Here is a 20389-nt window from a genome sequence, read left to right as displayed (position 1 = left end):
TAGCCAAGAATGGCTCAGCGGGTTGTGCGGAAAACGCATTTCTCCTTATTATAGGTAAGGTTATGGAGTTTAGCGCTGTGGAGGAATTTCTGGAGGTTCGCGTCGTGGTCCTGCTGGTCATGGCCGCGGATGGTGACGTTATATAGGTACGGGAACGTGGCCCGCAACCCGTACTGGTCAACCATTCGGTCCATCTCTCGCTGGAAGACCGAGACCCCATTGGTGACGCCGAAGGGAACCCTAAGGAAATTGTAGAGGCGGCCATCTGCTTCGAATGCAGTGTATTGGCGGTCCTCCAGGCGGGTGGGGAGCTGGTGGTAGGCGGAATTCAAGTCAACGGTGGAGAAGACTCGATACTGCGCAATCTGGTTGACCATGTCAGATATGCGGGGGAGAGGGTACGCATCGAGCTGCGTGTACTGGTTGATGGTATGACTGTAGTCGATGACCATCCGGTGCTTCTCCCCAGTTTTAATGACCAGCACTTGAGCTCTCCAGGGGCTGTTACTGGCCTCAATGACCCCTTCCCGCAGAAGTCGTTGGACCTCCGACCTGATAAAGGTCCTGTCCTGGGCACTGCACCTTCTGTTTTTTGTGGCGGCAGGCTTACAGTCCGGGGTGAGGTTCGGGAAGAGCGAGGGTGGATCGACCTTAAGGGTAGTGAGGCCACAGACGGTGAGGGGGGGCAGGGGTCCGCCGAACTTCAGGGTAAGGCTCTGGAGGTGGCACTGGAAATTGAGACCCAGTAACAGGGCAGCGCAGAGATGGGGAAGGACGTAGAGTCTGAAGTTAGAGGGTCGCGACGCAGTACCCCCGGATCTGTACGGAATGGGATCCGGAGGACAGGGAGATTTTCTGGGTCACGGGGAGAACCGGGAGGGGGCAGTGCTCTTTGCGGGGGTTTAAACTAATGCAGCAGGGGCATGGGAACCTGGATTGTAGTTTTAGGTTACGGGAGAATGAGAGTATAGCGGTCAGGAGCACAGATTTGCCGTCGCAGGAGGGGGCCAGTGTTCAGGTAGGTGGTTTGAAGTGTGTCTACTTCAATGCCAGGTGTATACGAAATAAGGTAGGGGAACGGGCAGCATGGGTTGGTACCTGGGACTTCGATGTTGTGGCCATTTCGGAGACATGGATAGAGCAGGGACAGGAATGGATGTTGCAGGTTCCGGGGTTTAGGTGTTTTAGTAAGCTCAGAGAAGGAGGCAAAAGAGGGGGAGGTGTGGCGCTGCTAGTCAAGAGCAGTATTACGGTGGCGGAGAGGATGCTAGATGGGGACTCTTCTTCCGAGGTAGTATGGGCTGAAGTTAGAAACAGGAAAGGAGAGGTCACCCTGTTGGGAGTTTTTTATAGGCCTCCTAATAGTTCTAGGGATGTAGAGGAAAGGATGGCGAAGATGATTCTGGATATGAGCGAAAGTAACAGGGTAGTTATTATGGGAGACTTTAACTTTCCAAATATTGACTGGAAAAGATATAGTTCGAGTACATTAGATGGGTCGTTTTTTGTACAGTGTGTGCAGGAGGGTTTCCTGACACAATATGTTGACAGGCCAACAAGAGGCGAGGCCACGTTGGATTTGGTTTTGGGTAATGAACCAGGCCAGGTGTTGGATTTGGAGGTGGGAGAGCACTTTGGGGACAGTGACCACAATTCAGTGACGTTTACGTTAATGATGGAAAGGGATAAGTATACACCGCAGGGCAAGAGTTATAGCTGGGGGAAGGGCAATTATGATGCCATTAGACGTGACTTGGGGGGGATAGGTTGGAGAAGTAGGCTGCAAGTGTTGGGCACACTGGATAAGTGGAGCCTGTTCAAGGATCAGCTACTGCGTGTTCTTGATAAGTATGTACCGGTCAGGCAGGGAGGAAGGCGTAGAGCGAGGGAACCGTGGTTTACCAAAGAAGTGGAATCTCTTGTTAAGAGGAAGAAGGAGGCCTATGTGAAGATGAGGTGTGAAGTTTCAGTTGGGGCGATGGATAGTTACAAGGTAGCGAGAAAGGATCTAAAGAGAGAGCTAAGACGAGCAAGGAGGGGACATGAGAAGTATTTGGCATGTAGGATCAAGGAAAACCCAAAAGCTTTCTATAGGTATGTCAGGAATAAGCGAATGACTAGGGAAAGAGTAGGACCAGTCAAGGACAGGGATGGGAAGTTGTGTGTGGAGTCTGAAGAGATAGGCGAGATATTAAATGAATATTTTTTGTCAGTATTCACTCAGGATAAAGATAATGTTGTGGAGGAGAATGCTGAGACCCAGGCTATTAGAATAGATGGCATTGAGGTACGTAGGGAAGAGGTGTTGGCAATTCTGGACAGGCTGAAAATAGATAAGTCCCCGGGGCCTGATGGGATTTATCCTAGGATTCTCTGGGAGGCCAGGAAAGAGATTGCTGGACCTTTGGCTTTGATTTTTATGTCATCATTGGCTACAGGAATAGTGCCAGAGGACTGGAGGATAGCAAATGTGGTCCCTTTGTTCAAAAAAGGGAGCAGAGACAACCCCGGCAACTATAGACCGATGAGCCTCACGTCTGTAGTGGGTAAAGTCTTGGAGGGGATTATAAGAGACAAGATTTATAATCATCTAGATAGGAATAATATGATCAGGGATAGTCAGCATGGCTTTGTGAAGGGTAGGTCATGCCTCACAAACCTTATCGAGTTCTTTGAGAAGGTGACTGAACAGGTAGACGCGGGTAGAGCAGTTGATGTGGTGTATATGGATTTCAGTAAAGCGTTTGATAAGGTTCCCCACGGTAGTCTATTGCAGAAAATTGGAGGCTGGGGATTGAGGGTGATTTAGAGATGTGGATCAGAAATTGGCTAGCTGAAAGAAGACAGAGGGTGGTGGTTGATGGGAAATGTTCAGAATGGAGTTCAGTTACAAGTGGCGTACCACAAGGATCTGTTCTGGGGCCGTTGTTGTTTGTCATTTTTATCAATGACCTAAAGGAAGGCGCAGAAGGGTGGGTGAGTAAATTTGCAGACGACACTAAAGTCGGTGGTGTTGTCGACAGTGTGGAACGATGTAGCAGGTTACAGAGGGACATAGATAAGCTGCAGAGCTGGGCTGAGAGGTGGCAAATGGAGTTTAATGTAGAGAAGTGTGAGGTGATTCACTTTGGAAGGAATAACAGGGATGCGGAATATTTGGCTAATGGTAAACTTCTTGGAAGTGTGGATGAGCAGAGGGATCTAGGCGTCCATGTACATAGATCCCTGAAAGTTGCCACCCAGGTTGATAGGGTTGTGAAGAAGGCCTATGGAGTGTTGGCCTTTATTGGTAGAGGGATTGAGTTCCGGAGGCAGGAGGTCATGTTGCAGCTGTACAAAACTCTGGTACAGCCGCATTTGGAGTATTGCGTACAGTTCTAGTCACCGCATTATAGGAAGGACGTGGAGGCTTTGGAGCGGGTGCAGAGGAGATTTACCAGGATGTTGCCTGGTATGGAGGGAAAATCTTATGAGGAAAGGCTGATGGACTTGAGGTTGTTTTCGTTGGAGAGAAGAAGGTTAAGAGGAGACTTAATAGAGGCATACAAAATGATCAGGGGGTTAGTTAGGGTGGACAGTGAGAGCCTTCTCCCGCGGATGGAAATGGCTGGCACGACATAGCTTTAAACTGAGGGGTAATAGATATAGGACAGAAGTCAGAGGTAGGTTCTTTACGCAAAGAGTGGTGAGGCCGTGGAATGCCCTACCTGCAACAGTAGTGAACTCGCCTACATTGAGGGCATTTAAAAGTTTATTGGATAAGCATATGGATGATAATGGCATAGTGTAGGTTAGATGGCTTTTGTTTTGGTGCAACATCGTGGGCCGAAGGGCCTGTACTGCGCTGTATCGTTCTATGTTCTATGTTCCCATAGCTGGGTGTATAAAACTCTCCGTGCTCCTGGAGTCGAAGAGGCAGGTCGTCTCATGCCCATTCATCTGTGCGGTCGCGAGGCCGAGACTGGTCAAGGGTGATGGAGGCAAGCTGCGGAAGGTGGTGGGAGGGCTGATCGGCGGTGGCGGTTACGGCGGCCCGCGAACGGCCTGGCGAGCAGGGGTCCTGGGGTGCGTTCCAAGATGGTGCCAAAGATGGCGGCGCCCATGGGGCGCACATGGCGGGTGACATCCAAGATGGTTAAAGGATGGTCACGACTGGGAGTTAAATATCCGAGAGTATCAAACCTTTCGGAAGGACAGAGTGGATGGTAAGGGAGGTGGTGTAGCTCTGTTGTTTAAGGATGGCATCCGGGCAACAGTAAGGGATGATATCGGTGCTATGGAGGATAAGGTTGAATCCATTTGGGTGGAAATCAGGAATAGTAAGGCGAAAAAGTCACTGATAGGAGTAATCTATGGGCCACCAAATAGTAACATTATGGTGGGGCAGGCAATAAACAAAGAAATAACAGATGCATGTAGAAATGGTACAGCAGTTATCATGGAGGATTTTAATCCACATGTTGATTGGTTTAACCAGGTCGGTCAAGGCAGCCTTGAGGAGGAGTTTATAGAATGTATCCGCGATAGTTTCCTAGAACAGTATGTAATGGAACCTACGAGGGAACAAGCGGTCCTAGATCTGGTCCTGTGTAATGAGACAGGATTGATTCAGGATCTCATAGTTAGGGATCCTCTCGGAAGGAGCGATCACAATATGGTGGAATTTAAAATACAGATGGAGGGTGAGAAGGTAAAATCAAGCACTAGAGTTTTGTGCTTAAACAAAGGAGATTACAATGGGATGAGAGAAGAACTAGCTAAGGTAGACTGGGAGCAAAGACTTTATGGTGAAACAGTTGAGGAACAGTGGAGAACCTTCCAAGTGATTTTTCACAGTGCTCAGCAAAGGTTTATACCAACAAAAAGGAAGGACGGTAAAAAGAGGGAAAATCGACCGTGGATATCTAAGGAAATAAGGGAGAGTATCAAATTGAAGGGAAAAACATACAAAGTAGCAAAGATTAGTGGGAGACTAGAGGACTGGGAAATCTTTAGGGGGCAACGGAAAGCTACTAAAAAAGCTATAAAGAAGAGTAAGATAGATTATGAGAGTAAACTTGCTCAGAATATAAAAACAGATAGTAAAAGTTTCTACAAATACATAAAACAAAAAAAGAGTGGCTAAGGTACATATTGGTCCTTTAGAGGATGAGAAGGGAGATTTAGTAATGGGAGATGAGGAAATGGCTGAGGAACTGAACAGGTTTTTTGGGTCGGTCTTCACAGTGGAAGACACAAATAACATGCCAGTGACTGATGGAAATGAGGCTATGACAGGTGAGGACCTTGAGAGGATTGTTATCACCAAGGAGGTAGTGATGGGCAAGCTAATGGGGCTAAAGGGAGACCAGTCTCCTGGCCCTGATGGAATGCATCCCAGAGTGCTAAAAGAGATGGCTAGGGAAATTGCAAATGCACTAGTGATCATTTATCAAAATTCACGAGACTCTGGGGTGGTCCCAGCGGATTGGAAATGAGCAAACGTGACACCACTGTTTAAAAAAGGAGGTAGGCAGAAAGCGGGTAATTATAGGCCAGTGAGCTTAACTTCGGTAGTAGGGAAGATGATGGAATCTATCATCAAGGAAGAAATAGCGAGGCATCTGGATGAAAATTGTCCCATTGGGCAGACGCAGCATGGGTTCATAAAGGGCAGGTCGTGCCTAACTAATTTAGTGGAATTTTTTGAGGACATTAACAGTGCGGTAGATAACGGGGAGCCAATGGATGTGGTATATCTGGATTTCCAGAAAGCCTTTGACAAGGTGCCACACAAAAAGTTGCTGCATAAGATAAAGATGCATGGCATTAAGGGGAAAGTAGTAGCATGGATAGAGGATTGGTTAATTAATAGAAAGCAAAGAGTGGGGATTAATGGATGTTTCTCTGGTTGGCAATCAGTAGCTAGTGGTGTCCCTCAGGGATCAGTGTTGGGCCCACAACTGTTCACAATTTACATAGATGATTTAGATTTGGGGACCAAGGGCAATGTGTCCAAGTTTGCAGACGACACTAAGATAAGTGGTAAAGCAAAAAGTGCAGAGGATACTGGAAGTCTGCAGAGGGATTTGGATAGGCTAAGTGAATGGGCTAGGGTCTGGCAGATGGAATACAATGTTGACAAATGTGAGGTTATCCATTTTGGTCGGAATAACAGCAAAAGGGATTATTATTTAAATGATAAAATATTAAAACATGCTGCTGTGCAGAGAGACCTGGGTGTGCTAGTGCATGAGTCACAAAAAGTTGGTGCAACAGGTGATTAAGAAGGCAAATGGAATTTTGTCCTTCATTGCTAGAGGGATGGAGTTTAAGACTAGGGAGGTTCTGCTGCAATTGTATAAGGTGTTAGTGAGGCCACACCCGGAGTATTGTGTTCAGTTTTGGTCTCCTTACTTGAGAAAGGACGTACTGGCACTGGAGGGTGTGCAGAGGAGATTCACTAGGTTAATCCCAGAGCTGAAGGGGTTGGATTACGAGGAGAGGTTGAGTAGACTGGGACTGTACTCGTTGGAATTTAGAAGGATGAGGGGGGATCTTATAGAAACATATAAGATTATGAAGGGAATAGATAGGATAGATGCGGGCAGGTTGTTTCCACTGGCGGGTGAAAGCAGAACTAGGGGGCATAGCCTCAAAATAAGGGGAAGTAGATTTAGGACTGAGTTTAGGAGGAACTTCTTCACCCAAAGGGTTGTGAATCTATGGAATTCCTTGCCCAGTGAAGCAGTAGAGACTCATTCATTAAATGTTTTTAAGATAAAGATAGATAGTTTTTTGACGAATAAAGGGATTAAGGGTTATGGTGTTCGGGCCGGAAAGTGGAGCTGAGTCCACAAAAGATCAGCCATGATCTCATTGAATGGTGGAGCAGGCTCGAGGGGCCAGATGGCCTACTCCTGCTCCTAGTTCTTATGTTCTTATGGTGGCGCCCACAGGCCGCACGTGGCGGCGAAGTTGGCGGCGCCCTGGATCGCACATGGGGGGTGTTGCGGTAGCGACCGATCGAGCCTGGCAAACGGTGACAAAGTGGCCCTTCTTACCACACCCGTTGCAGGTCACGCTCCGCGCTGGGCAGCGTTGTCTGGGGTGCTTGTTCTGGCCACAAAAGTAACATTTGGAACCTCTGGAGTTAGCTGGCTGCTCCGCGGCACAGGCTTGCGGTGCACCCGGCTCGGATGATGGTGGGGCCCATGAGGGTGCAGCGTGGTCGGAGGTGTAGGACTCCAGGTTGCGGTAAGCCACTTCTAAGGAGTTAGCAAGCCGTACTGTCTCTGTGAGGCCGAGTGTACCCCCTTCTAATAAGCGCTGGCAGACATAGTTGGACTTGGTGCCCATGAAATAGCTCCATGTGTTGGACTGCCGACACCGCCTGGCAACTACGGTTTCTGCCAAGTATCCGCAATGCACGCAGGAAATCATCCTGAGACTCCCCCGGGAGTTGTCGTCTTGTGGCCAGGAGGTGCCTGGCGAACACCTGGTTTACAGTCCTGATATACTGTCCTTTCAGTAGTGCTATCGCCTCCGTGTAGGTGGGAGCGTCCCGAATGAGGGGGAAGATTTGTGGGCTCACCCGTGCGTTGGGTATTTGGAGCTTCTGTGGGTCTGAGATGACTTCTGTGGATGCTCCGAGATATCCTTCAAAGCAGGCTAGCCAGTGCTGGAAGGTCACTGTGGCGTCGGCTGCGTGAGGGTTCAGCTCCAGGCGAACCAGCTTGAGTAAGACGTTCATCTTCAAAATTCTAGCACAATACAGTGATGCACCATCAATGACCACGCGGCGAATGGTGAACTATGGTGGCTTTACTGTGCTAGATGTTAAGCCTCCTGCAGCTGGACCCAAGAATGGGGCAGCGCAGGAGAGCGTACACTTTTATACAGAGCCTGCTGGGTGGAGCCAGCAGGCCAGGATTTACTGTAAAGACTGGAGTACAATGGCAGTGTACCGTAGTACCTGTAGTGTAAGAACAGTGGTTTACCACACATTTACAGTATTTTCTGGTGTTTGGTTGTTAAAATCCAAAACACAATCTTATCGCCTGTCCATTCCAGCAATGAGGGAAACAGCAAGAGCAGCTTCAAACTGGGACATGGGATGTCACTGGTCAGCTTGACAACAGCCAATGAATTCACAGTGAACAGCTGACTGCACTTTTCATTTTCTGTCTAATCCACAGCCCAAGTAGGACAGAGATTCACCATTTATGTCATCGCCACCCAAAACACAGAAATAAACATGTGCTTATAAGGATATGATAGGTGAGGACCTTGAGATGATTGTAATCACCATGGAGGCAGTATTGGACAAGCTAATGGGGCTAAAGGTAGACAAGTCTCCTGGCCCTGATGGGATGCATCCCAGAGTGATAAAAGAGATGGCTAGGGAAATTGTAAACGCACTAGTGATAATTTATCAAAATTCACTAGTCTCTGGGGTGGTCCCGGCGGATTGGAAAGTAGCAAACGTGACACCACTGTTTAAAAAATGAGGTCGGCAGAAAGCGGGTAATTATAGGCCGGTAAGCTTAACTCCGGTTGTAGGGAAAATGCTGGAATCTATCATTAAGGAGGAAATAGCGGGGCACCTGGAGGGAAATTGTCCCATTGGGCAGACGCAGCATGGGTTCACAAAGGGTAGGTCGTGTCTGACTAATTTGGTAGAATTTTTTGAGGACGTTACCAGTGCAGTATATAATGGGGAGCCAATGGGTGTGGTATATCTGGATTTCCAGGAAGCTTTTGACAAGGTGCCACACAAAAGGTTGCTGCATAAACTAAAGATGCATGGCATTGAGGGTAAAGTGGTGGCATGGGTAGAGGATTGGTTAACTAACAGAAAGCAGAGAGTGGGGATAAATGGGTGTTTCTCTGGTTGGCAACCTGTAACTAGTGGGGTCCCTCAAGGATCAGTGTTGGGCCCGCAGTTGTTCACAATTTACATAGACGATTTGGAGTTGGGGACCAAGTGCAATGTGTCAAAGTTTGCAGACGACACTAAGATGAGTGGTAAAGCAAAAAGTGCAGAGGATACCGGAAGTCTGCAGAAGGATTTGGATAGGTTAGGTGAATGGGCTAGGGTCTGGCAGATGGAATTCAATGTTGTCAATTGTGAGGCTATCCATTTTGGGAGGAATAACAGCAGAATGGATTATTATTTAAACGGTAAGATGTTAAAACATGCTGCTGTGCAGAGGGACCTGGGTGTGCTGGTGCACGAGTCGCAAAAAGTTGGTGTGTAGGTGCAACAGGTGATTAAGAAGGCTAATCGAGTTTCGTCTTTCATTGCTAGAGGGATGAGTTCAAGACTAGTGAGGTTATGCTGCAATTGTATAGGGTGTTGGTGAGGCCGCATCTGGAGTATTGTGTTCAGTTTTGGTCTCCTTACCTGAGAAAGGCCATATTGGCACTGGAGGGAGTGCAGAGGGGATTCACTAGGTTGATCCCAGAGTTGAGGGGATTAGATTATGACGAGAGGTTGAGTAGACTGGGACTGTACTCATTGGAGTTTAGAAGGATGCGGGGGGATCTTATTGAGACATATAAAATTATGAGGGGAATAGATAGGATAGATGCGGACAGGTTGTTTCCACTGGTCGGGGAAAGCAGAACTAGGGGGCATAGTCTCAAAATAAGGGGAAGTAGATTTAGGACGGAGTGTAGGAGGAACTTCTTCACCCAAAGGGTTGTGAATCTCTGGAATTCCTTGCCCAGTGAAGCAGTTGAGGCTCCTTCTTTAAACGTCTTTAAGAAAAAGATAGATGCCTTTCTAAAGAATAAAGGGATTCGGGGATATGGTGTACGGGCCGGAGAGTGGAACTGAGTCCACAAAGATCAGCCATGATCCCATTAAATGGCGGAGCAGGCTCGAGGGACCAGATGGCCGACTCCTGCTCCTAGTTCTTATGTTCTTATGCTTTGATTCATCAGCCTGCTCCTTCTATGTCAGATATGTGATAACCAAAAGTTAAAGGCCTGGCTTCATTGTTAAATAGGTTGTCCTTTTCATCTTAATAATTCCTGACTGATGACCTGGCACTAATACAGCAAATCCCTGGATCAAACACATTGATTTAACTAAAACAAAAGTCCATTCTGTGCAGGAATGGAGGGGCCGGTCCCGGTGCTTTAACCACACTAGCGAATGATTCATAGAACCCTACAGTGCAGAAGGAGGTCATTCAGCCCATCGAGTCTGCACCGACCATTCGAAAGACCACCCTACCAGGCCCAATCCCCCGCCCTATTCCTGCAACCCCACCCCAAGGGGCAATTTAGCTTGGCCAATCCGCCTAACCTGCACATCTTTGGACTGTGGGAGGAAACCGGAGCACCCGGAGGAAACTCACACAGACACTGATAGAAAGTGCAGACTCCGCACAGACAGTGACTAAAGCCTGCGTCTCTGGTGCTGTGAAGCCACAGTGCTAACCACTGTGCCACCGTGCTACCAGCTCTATTTTTTGGTTCCCCTGGTTCCCACTGGCCCCACTTAGCCCATATCCTGCACCAAGGAGCTCTGACGAACGGAGCTGTTCTCTGCAGAGAGAGATCAGGTGCTATTTTTAAATGGTGCCCCGATCTCTTGACCCCCCCTGACATGACCACTGGACTCCCCCAACTCACCTATTGGGGGGTCCGCAAGACAACCTGCACCCAAACAACTTAACAGCAGGGCACCAAGGGCCCGATTCCTGGCACAGGGAAAATGCCAGCCTGGCACCATGGCACTGCCATGGTGCCCACGATTCACTGCTAGGGTGCCAAGGTGGCACTGCCAGGGTGCCCGGGTGGCACTGCCAGGGTGCCCAGGTGGCACTGCCAGGGTGCCCAGGTGGCACTGCCAGGGTGCCCAGGTGGCACTGCCAGGGTGCCCAGGTGGCACTGCCAGGGTGCCCAGGTGGCACTGCCAGGGTGCCCAGGTGGCACTGCCAGGGTGCCCAGGTGGCACTGCCAGGGTGCCCAGGAGTCACTGCCAGGGTGCCCAGGTGTCACTGCCAGGGTGCCCAGGAGTCACTGCCAGGGTGCCCAGGTGTCACTGCCAGGGTGCCCAGGTGGCACTGCCAGGGTGCCCAGGTGGCACTGCCAGGGTGCCCAGGTGGCACTGCCAGGGTGCCCAGGTGGCACTGCCAGGATGCCCAGGTGGCACTGCCAGGGTGCCCAGGTGGCACTGCCCAGGTGGCACTGCCAGGGTGCCTGGGTGGCACTGCCAGGGTGGCACCAGCAGTACCAGTGTGTCAGTCTGGCCAGAAGCCGACCACCTGAGGACCTCTGATCGCCTGAGAGAACCCCCCGTTTGGGGCCCAGCGCTAAATGGCTTCCGACTGATGGGTGGCTGTTTGATCTGGCGGCAGCACAATTAAGTGAGCTTTTAAGCTCCTTTAACAATGTGAATCTGCGTCCCACCCATTGGAGGTGGCACTCATCTCACAAAATTAAATTAGATCGCGCGAGGCGTAACGGCTATTGGGATGTTGGACACTTTCCGTACCCCCCCTCTCTCCCTCAGCAGCCATGATGCCGGTTTCACAATTTTTAAAAGCACAAGTGAACCTCGCCATCGGGGACTCGGCCCATCGGAAGCAGTGAATTGCGGAGGCCCTGGAGAATACCGGGTCGGGGCGTAATAATATGCCAGCGGTGTTTACTGTACGTGCGTCCGGACCAGCACTGTCGAGGTGACGGAGAATCGTGATTTGGCATCAAATCGCCACCCTCCGCAATTTTGGCGTCGGAACCGATTCTCTGTCCAATCATGTTTTGTGATTTTGGCGTTGGTCAGTGGAGAATCCCGCACATTTTATTTATCTAAATACATATTTCTGTTCCCAAAGTACTGGATACAATTATGCCGATGGCATCGAGGGTCATTCTCACATGGATCCAAATAATTCCTTGTTCATGAGCAACAAATGTCCAGGCAGAGATTACAGTAAGGGTGGCACAGTGGTTAGCACTGCTGCCTCACAGCACCAGGACGGGACAGTGGTTAGCACTGCTGCCTCACAGCACCAGGACGGGTCAGTGGTTAGCACTGCTGCCTCACAGCACAGGGTGGCACAGTGGTTAGCACTGCTGCCTCACAGTGCCAGGGTGGCTCAGTGGTTTGCACTGCTGCTTCACAGCGGCAGGGTGGCAGTGTCACAGTGGTTAGCACTGCTGCCTCAGAGCACCAGGGTGGCACAGTGGTTTGCACTGCTGCTTCACAGCGGCAGGGTGGCAGTGTCACAGTGGTTAGCACTGCTGCCTCAGAGCACCAGGGTCCCAGGTTCAATTCCCGGCTTGGGTCACTGTCTGTGCGGAGTCTGCACGTTCTCCCCGTGTCTTCGTGGGTTTCCTCCGGCTGCTCCGGTTTCCTCCAACAGTCCAAAGATGTGCAGGTTAGGTGAATTGGCCGTGATAAATTGCCCTTACTGTCCAAAGGTTAGGTGGGGTTACTGGGTTACGGGGATAGGGTGGGGCCGTAGGCCTGGGTGGGGTGCTCTTTCGGAGGGTCGGTGCAGAATCGATGGGCCGAATGGTCTTCTTCTGCGCTGTAGGGACTCAGTAATCTGGGAATTCTTTCTCTGCACCACTCCAGTCTCTACTTCACTTTTCTCTTTTGAGACACTTTTTAATACCCACATCTTTGATGAAGTTTCAGTCAGGCTCTCGAATTATCTTGAGTCGCTCAGTGTCAAATTTTGTTTTTAATGCTGTGGTAATACCAGGTATTGCGGTACCTGAGAGGTGGATGACCATTGGCTAGACCCAGGAGTCTACCATTGGCTGATGTACGTAGCTCCACCCTGAGAGGCGGGGTATAAGAACCAATGCCGTCCCAGCAGCCTTCACTTTCTGTATCGAAGCTGCTGGGGAAGAGTTCTAGCAGATTAAAGCCTTCAGTTATGAATCGCTTTGTCTCGAGAGTAATTGATTGCGCATCAAATGCTCCTTTGGAAAATTTTACAATGTTAATGTTGCAAAATAGATGCAAATTGTTGTTAGTTATCTCAGGGAGGTCAGTTAAGTCGGTGCACAGACTGAGAACCATTAAACTTGGTGCTGGTCTGAATGATACACGACCCACTGGCAGATATTCCTGTTCCACAACGGAGCCCACACCCACCAACCTGCTGGGCCACTCAGTGCCCAGACACACCTCTGTGTTCCCCTTTCCGTAGTTTATATATTATTCTTACTTTTGGTATTAAGATCATCATCTTCAGATTTTGGGTTGTCCTCTAGTTCCTTCAGGGAATACTGCTGCAATCTTGTGACGGTGTGGGACCCAACAAGGACCGTGTGCCCGAACGCACGCTGTTCCACCACAAAAATGCTGAGGGGTGGGTGAAGGTAAATCTGCTCTGGGAGTTCCTGTGAACCAAAAGTTCCAATTAAACTGACCTCCAGAACATTGCAATGACAGCAACTCATCCAGCTCATTGTACTAGCAATCTAGCAATGCACCACAACATAGAAATTAGCCGAATGCAGTTTAAGAGCTATGAGAATCAGCCAGTTCGTGTTGTACTGCACAGCAGGTGCCAATGTTCCTGTTCCTGTGCCAACGTCTGCAGGTTGTGCAATAATGCAGACTGTTGAAACCACAAGGCCCGGCCAGCGAAGGGCTGGTGTTATCAGGGCTTCAGCTCTCTGACTAAAAGCAGCTTCCAGCCGGATGCAGCTGAGTGAATAACCGAGGGAACTCAATGTTGAGTCCAGAGTTTGTAAACTGCTTTAATGTAAGATGAGGCGCTGTTCCCCAAGCTACACTGAGCTTCATTGGAACATTGCAGGAGTCTGAGGACAGGGAGATCAGTGTGAGAACAAAGTGCAGAATTAAAATGCAGGCCACTGGAAGATCAGGATAATGCTTACGGACCCAGTGGAGGCATTCCTCAATACCCTCATCAAATGTGCATTTGGTCTCTTCAATGTACAGGAAGCGAATCCTAATCAGTGAGTTCAGTAGATACAAAGTTGAAATATGTTCACATAAATCATTGTTTCATTTGAAAGGAGTGTTTGGGGCCTTGGACAGTGGGGACTGAGGAGGGGGCAAGTGTTGTACCTCCTGTGTTTGCATGGGGAGGTGTCATGGAAGGGGAGGGAGTGTTGGGGTCACAGACAAGTGAACTAGGGTTCTGGAGGATGATGAAGGTGAGAGAGTGCTGAAGGAGAGGGGAGGTGTTAGGTGGTGGCATCATGCCAGAGATGGAAGCAATAACAGAGCATGATTTGTTAAATATGGAGGCTGGTGGGATGGAAGGTGAGAAGAGAATCTTGTCATGTTTCTGGGGGGAGAGGAAGGGGTGAGAGCAAGAGTGTGTGAAATGGAAGTTAGAAGGTCATGGTGGGGAGGAAATCTACAGTTGAGGGAAAAGAGATATCGAAGGCACTCATATGGAATGTTGCAACATGTGTGATGGAGGCAGAAACTGGGAAAATTGAAGAGCGTGCTTATGTGTGATATTGCAGTCAAATGAAGCTGCGGGAGTCTGTGGGCAAATAGTGAATATTTGAAATGGACACAGAGAAATGAAGAAAGGGAAGAGAAGTGTTGAAGATGGACCTTGTGAAGGCGAGAGAAATTGGATGAAAGTTTCCAGTTCAGGGTTAGATCGGGAAGCAGGATCAATACAGTTACTATTTACCAGAAAAAAAGAGGAAATGGAGGAGACTTGGGTAGGACTGAAACAAGCTGTGCCACAGATCCCACAAAAAGCAGGTTTGGAGAGGACCCATGTGGGTGTCAGCAACAACCAGGTCATCCCAGGCTCGCTGAGTACTTGCAGCATTTTGCAGGTTACCAGCCTCTGCAGCTTTTACACCCATAAAGACCCAATGTTCAGAACAGTTCAAATATTTTATGACTGACAGCTTCAACTGTCGATTCTCCAGAATAATTTGTGACGTACCACTTCAAAATACTTCACAAGTTCATTAAAGTTAGGACTCTCCTTGTAATTGGCAATGATTTCAGACTCGACTTTTTGGCCGGCACATTCTATTGCAACTTGGGGCTGCTCCACCTCGAAAAACTTAACACGTTTCAGGTCACGGAGACCCCAGAACAGAACCTAGAAAATAAAATACATTTTATCCAGCGTGTGGACATGTGAAGGATTAAAAGTCAGCAATGGATATATAACACAGTACAAAGTTGTGGTAAAGTTGAGGTTATTGATTTTTCAGGTTGAGTTCTCTCTGTTGCTTTCCTAAGTGAAAAAGAGCTTGAAAAACAGATGTGAAACATGGCACTCCTGCTTTTGAACTCAGTACCTTCATTTGTGAATCGCAAGATTCCACCTACTTTGTTAAGCACTCTCTCGATATGACCTGCCACCTTCAAAGATCAATGCTGATGAACCGCAAACAGCTCCCTCTGTCCCAGCACACTCTCCACAACTGTGACATTGGGTGGGACTTTCCAGTTCCATCAGCCCGGAGACTGGAAATTCCCACCCCAGGTCAATAGACCCTTTAACGGTCTGTCAAATTGTCTGTCCTGCCCATGACGATTCAAAGAACAAATAACAATATAACACAGGAACAAGCCCTTCAGCCCTCCAAGCCTGTCTTGGCCAAAACCCTCAGCACTTCCTTGTGCCGTAACCCTCTATACCCATCCTATCCATGTGTTGGTCAAGATGCCTTTTGAACACCGTTAATGTATCTGTTTCCACAACCTCCCCTGGCAACGCGTTCCAGGCACTCACCACCCTCTGTGTAAAAAACCTGCCTCGCACATCTCCTTTGCCCCATGGACCTTAAACCTATGCCCCGTGGTGACTGACCCCTCCACCCTGGGAAAGAGTGCCTGCCCATCCACTCTATCCATGCCCCTCATAATCTTGTAGACCTCAATCAGGTCACCCCTCAACCTCCATCCTTCTAATGAAAACAGTCTGAGTCTATTCAGCCTCTCCACATAGCTAACACCCTCCAGACCAGGGAATATCCTGGTAAACCTCCTCTGAACCCTCTCCAAAGCCTCCACATCCTTCTGGTAGTGTGGCGCCAAATATGTCCCCGGTGGAGTGGATTGGAACGTTTACCCTATTAAGGCTGTATTGCCTCTTCCTTTTCCTTCTGCTAAAAATACACTCTCATTTGTAGAAAATTCTATCTGCCACTTGTCTGTCAATTCCGCTGTCCTATCTATGTCCTGTTGCAGTCAGTTCCTATTATCCTGACTGTTTCTCACACCTCCAAGTTTGGTATAATCAGCAAATACATAAATGTGACTCTGTATTCCAATATCAAATATACAAACACTAATAGGGAGCAGTGACTCATGGGGAACACCACCGTCCACCAGCCCAGTCCAAAAATACAACCATTTCCTGTCCGGAAGCCAATTTTTAATTCCAGCTGGCACTGATCCGCCTACTCAAAAAGCCTCAAATTTGTCAAACAGCTTTTTCGGCAGAAATTGTCAAACACTTTCTTAAAAATCATGGAGAACATCCACTGCTTTCCCTTCATCATCTTTGTTAATTCAGGTTAATAAAAGGGACAACATTATTCACAGGAGAATTAATATCCAAATGGAAATTTACCTCGATTCTGAATGTCTTGAGCTTTGGTCGAATTCCTGCAGGAATGCTGAAATATTTCATCTGTTCATCCAGATATTCTGGATCTTTCGACTCCACATCGTCCGGTAAAGATGGCTAAAATGAGAGTTGTGCATTTAAGAGCGAATTCTCCCATTTTTTCACCTACACTCTTTGTTTTCTAGCTCTTGTAAACTCTCACTTAACAATTTTAACTTATTTCATTGTGAAAAATAAAAGGAAAAGTTGCATTTCAATAGCACCTTTCATGACATCAGGACCTCCCAAATCACTTTACAGCAAGTGAAGTATTTTTGAAGTATGAGACCGAGAGAAGGCCATTCGGCCCCTCGAGCCCGCTCCACAATTCAATAGGGTCATGTTTGATCTGAGATTCCTCATGTCCACTTTACCTGTTACACTGGATTCCCCGACTGATCAAGAATCTATCTCAGCATCAAATGTACTCTTGTAACATAGGAAATGTGTCAACCAATCTTGCTCTCCACACAGCAAGATCAGACAAACAGCAATGAGATAATATTATATTTGCTCTTAGGATGTGAACTGTGCTGGTCACGGCAGCATTTATTGCCCATCCCTAGTTGCACTTGAGAAATTGGTGGTGAGTTGCCTTCTTGAACGGCTGCAGTCCCCGAGGGGGTGTAGCACCCACTGTGCTGTTAGGGAGGGAGAGCACAGGGCTAAATCGCTGGCTTTGAAAGCAGACCAAGGCAGGCCAGCAGCACGGTTCAATTCCCGTAACAGCCTCCCCGAACAGGTGCCGGAATGTGGCGACTAGTGGCTTTTCACAGTAACTTCATTTGAAGCCTACTTGTGACAATAAGCGATTTTCATTTCAGGATGTTGCCCCAGCGACAGTGAAGGAACGGCGATATATTTCCAAGTCAGGGTGTTGAGTGACTTGGAGGTGAACCTCCAGGTGGTGGGGTTCCCAGGTATCTGCTACTCTTGTCCTTCTAGATGGTAGTGGTCGTGGGTTGGAAGGTATTGTTGGGGGGATCTTGGCGAGTTCCTGCAGTGCATCTTGTAGATGATACACACGGCTGACACTGTTCGTCAGTGGTGGAGGGAGTGAATGTTTGTGGAAGGGGGTGCTTTGTCCTGGATGGTGTCGAGCTTCTTGAGTGTTGCTGGAGCTGCACTCATCCAGGCAAATGGAGAGTATTCCATTATACTCCTGATATGTGCCTTGTGTCGATGGTGGTCAGGCTTTGGGGAGTTACTCGCCACAGAACCCCTACCCTCTGACTTGCTCTGATAGCTACAGTCTGGAATTTACCAGCCGTTCATGCCAGCAGGATATTCCAGTACCACCAGTGGCACACGCACGCCACAGGTTTCCAGGTGGCGAGGGGTGCATTCAATAGGAAACCCTTTTGAAAACGGCAGATCAGAAGATCCCCCTTGCGGCCAATGGTGTTCTACCTCTGGTGCTGCGCAGCACGTGGGTTGCACGGAAATTCCACCCACAGTCTATATATGGTTTGGTCCAGCTCAGTTTCTGGTCAATTGTAACCCCCAGAATGTTGATCGCCGGGGATTCAGCGATAGTAATTCCATTAAATGTCAAAGGCAAAAGACAAGATGGCAGTGTGAGAGCCCTTCCTATTGATTCCCGTATTTCCTATTTCTTTTATTTTGTCGTTATTGTTTTTGGTCTATAGATCTTTAATGACCTTTAAGTCGAGCTGAAGAAGTGAGGAACTCAAAAGTTGCAGAATAGTGCACTGTGGTATGAAGATATATTTTGAACAGAAGAACTCAGTCTTTATGGCACCCAAGAGATTGGAGGGATTCAGTTTGATTGGTAGGCTGGTGGTCAATGGATTGGCCAGGGACCGTATTCTGCCTGGCAACAGACAGAGATCTGCCAGGTGGGTTTTTTTCGGAGGACCCAGCAGAAATCTCCTGGACGCTGAGGAGAGGCTACATGTTGCTATCTCGCTCTCTCGCTCTTTCTCTCAAATGTTTCCTGCCTGCTGTTTCTGAGTCTGTAAAGAAAACTCGAGTACTGAAGAGTCTACAGTGAAAACACAATTTAATCCTGCGCACGATCTAACCGAATTGCAAGAGTCCTGTGTTAGTGCTTTTAGCAGGGTGATTCCCGATGCTCACAGCACCGAGAAAGACCCCGCTATCAAATGGGGTTTTGTTGCAATCTGGGGCCTCAGCGGGGATACCCCAGCGAGGACGCACTTAGTCCCGTTTCCTGCAATGAGGAGCTACACTCACCAGAACCCCTCAGTGCAGGAGGAGATCCGGATGCCATTTTTAAACAGCACCACAAACACTCGACCCTTCCAACACGACCCCCGGATCCCCCTAGGCCCCAACTCACGTATAAAAGGGTCCTCGGGCCTCCCCCACACCCCACCTCACACAGGCAGGGCACATGGGACTGATCCCTAGCACAGGCTGAATGCTAGCATGGCACCCTGGCAGTACCACCTGGGCACATTGGCAGTGCCATGTCAGGCTGGACCCGGGTGACACTGCCAGGGTGCCAGTACCAAAGTGCCTGGTGACAGCAGCAGTGCGTTTGTCTAAGGTCTCTGAAGAGTTGGATGCCAATGCCTCGGGTAGTTTGGGTGAGCTGCATATCAGAGTGAGACTCACTACTTGCTCCAATTGCGGTGTCACGTGAGCTCGCATTAGATCACGCGAGGCGCGCAAGCCGGGTAGATCACGGAAGAGGCCTCTCCTAGCATCTCCCAGTAGATCCCACCCACTGGTCTCCTGATTTAGGGAAACTCACACCCCCACCTAGTGAAGGCTGGCAAGTTCTATGTGGCTCCCTTGACTCACTTCGGGAATCCTTTACATTTCCAGGGAGCTGGGTCACACTGGATTTGGGATTTCCAGGGGGCTGCGTCACACTGGATTTGGGATTTCCAGGGAGCTGGGTCACACTGGATTTGGGATTTCCAGGGAGCTGGGTCACACTGGATTTGGGATTTCCAGGGAGCTGGGTCACACTGGATTTGGGATTTCCAGTGAGCTGGGTCACACTGGATTTGGGATTTCCAGGGAGCTGGGTCACACTGGATTTGCGATTTCGAGGGGGCTGGGTAACACTGGATTTGGGATTTCCAGGGGGCTGCGTCACGCTGGATTTGGGATTTCCAGGGGGCTGGGTCACACTGGATTTGGGATTTCCAGCGGGCTGGGTCACACTGGATTTGGGGTTTCCAGGGGGCTGGGACACACTGGATTTGGGATTTCCAGGGGGCTGGGACACACTGGATTTGGGATTTCCAGGGGGCTGGGACACACTGGATTTGGGATTTCCAGGGGGCTGGGACACGCTGGATTTGGGATTTCCAGGGGGCTGCGTCACACTGGATTTGGGGTTTCCAGGGGGCTGGGACACACTGGATTTGGGATTTCCAGGGGGCTGGGACACGCTGGATTTGGGATTTCCAGGGGGCTGGGCGCACTGGATTTGGGATTTCCCGGGGGCTGCGTCACACTGGATTTGGGATTTCCCGGGGGCTGCGTCACACTGGATTTGGGATTTCCCGGGGGCTGCGTCACACTGGATTGATTTTGGAGATGTTTCTCAGTTTAAAAAACTTTCTGAGCTGATACTGTCAGGGGCGGAGCCTCAGGCAGGAAATCCTGAACCAGAAGTACCAGCTCCACAATGTAAAGCAGAAACATACAACTGAGGGGGAAAGGGACCTTCCCGTAAAGTAGCCTGTCAGAGGAGGACATTTAGGAGTCTGGCTGCAGTGAGAGGGTAGTGACAGCCTGCGATGATCTTCCCTGTCCGCCTTCATCCCCGAGTGCTGCCTGGCCTGTGACAACTCAGACCTCAGCAGAACCTG

At 49.1% G+C, this 20389-nt stretch overlaps 1 protein-coding gene across 1 annotated transcript in view; it reads right to left on the bottom strand.

Annotated features, from left to right (window-relative positions):
* The window catches only part of fer1l4 (fer-1 like family member 4), a 527478-nt gene that overhangs the window by 185223 nt on the left and 321866 nt on the right, over positions 1–20389 (bottom strand). Inside the window, exons 27-29 of the mRNA XM_072515422.1 lie at positions 16542–16655; positions 14898–15059; positions 13179–13353 (exon numbers count right to left, since the gene is read on the bottom strand). Of these exons, the coding sequence (XP_072371523.1) occupies positions 13179–13353; positions 14898–15059; positions 16542–16655 (451 nt within the window). The remainder of the gene's footprint in view (positions 1–13178; positions 13354–14897; positions 15060–16541; positions 16656–20389) is intronic.

Source organism: Scyliorhinus torazame, chromosome 8 (assembly GCF_047496885.1).
Source record: "Scyliorhinus torazame isolate Kashiwa2021f chromosome 8, sScyTor2.1, whole genome shotgun sequence".
NCBI classification, from domain to species: domain Eukaryota; kingdom Metazoa; phylum Chordata; class Chondrichthyes; order Carcharhiniformes; family Scyliorhinidae; genus Scyliorhinus; species Scyliorhinus torazame.
This window is presented reverse-complemented; position numbering and strand designations above follow the sequence as displayed.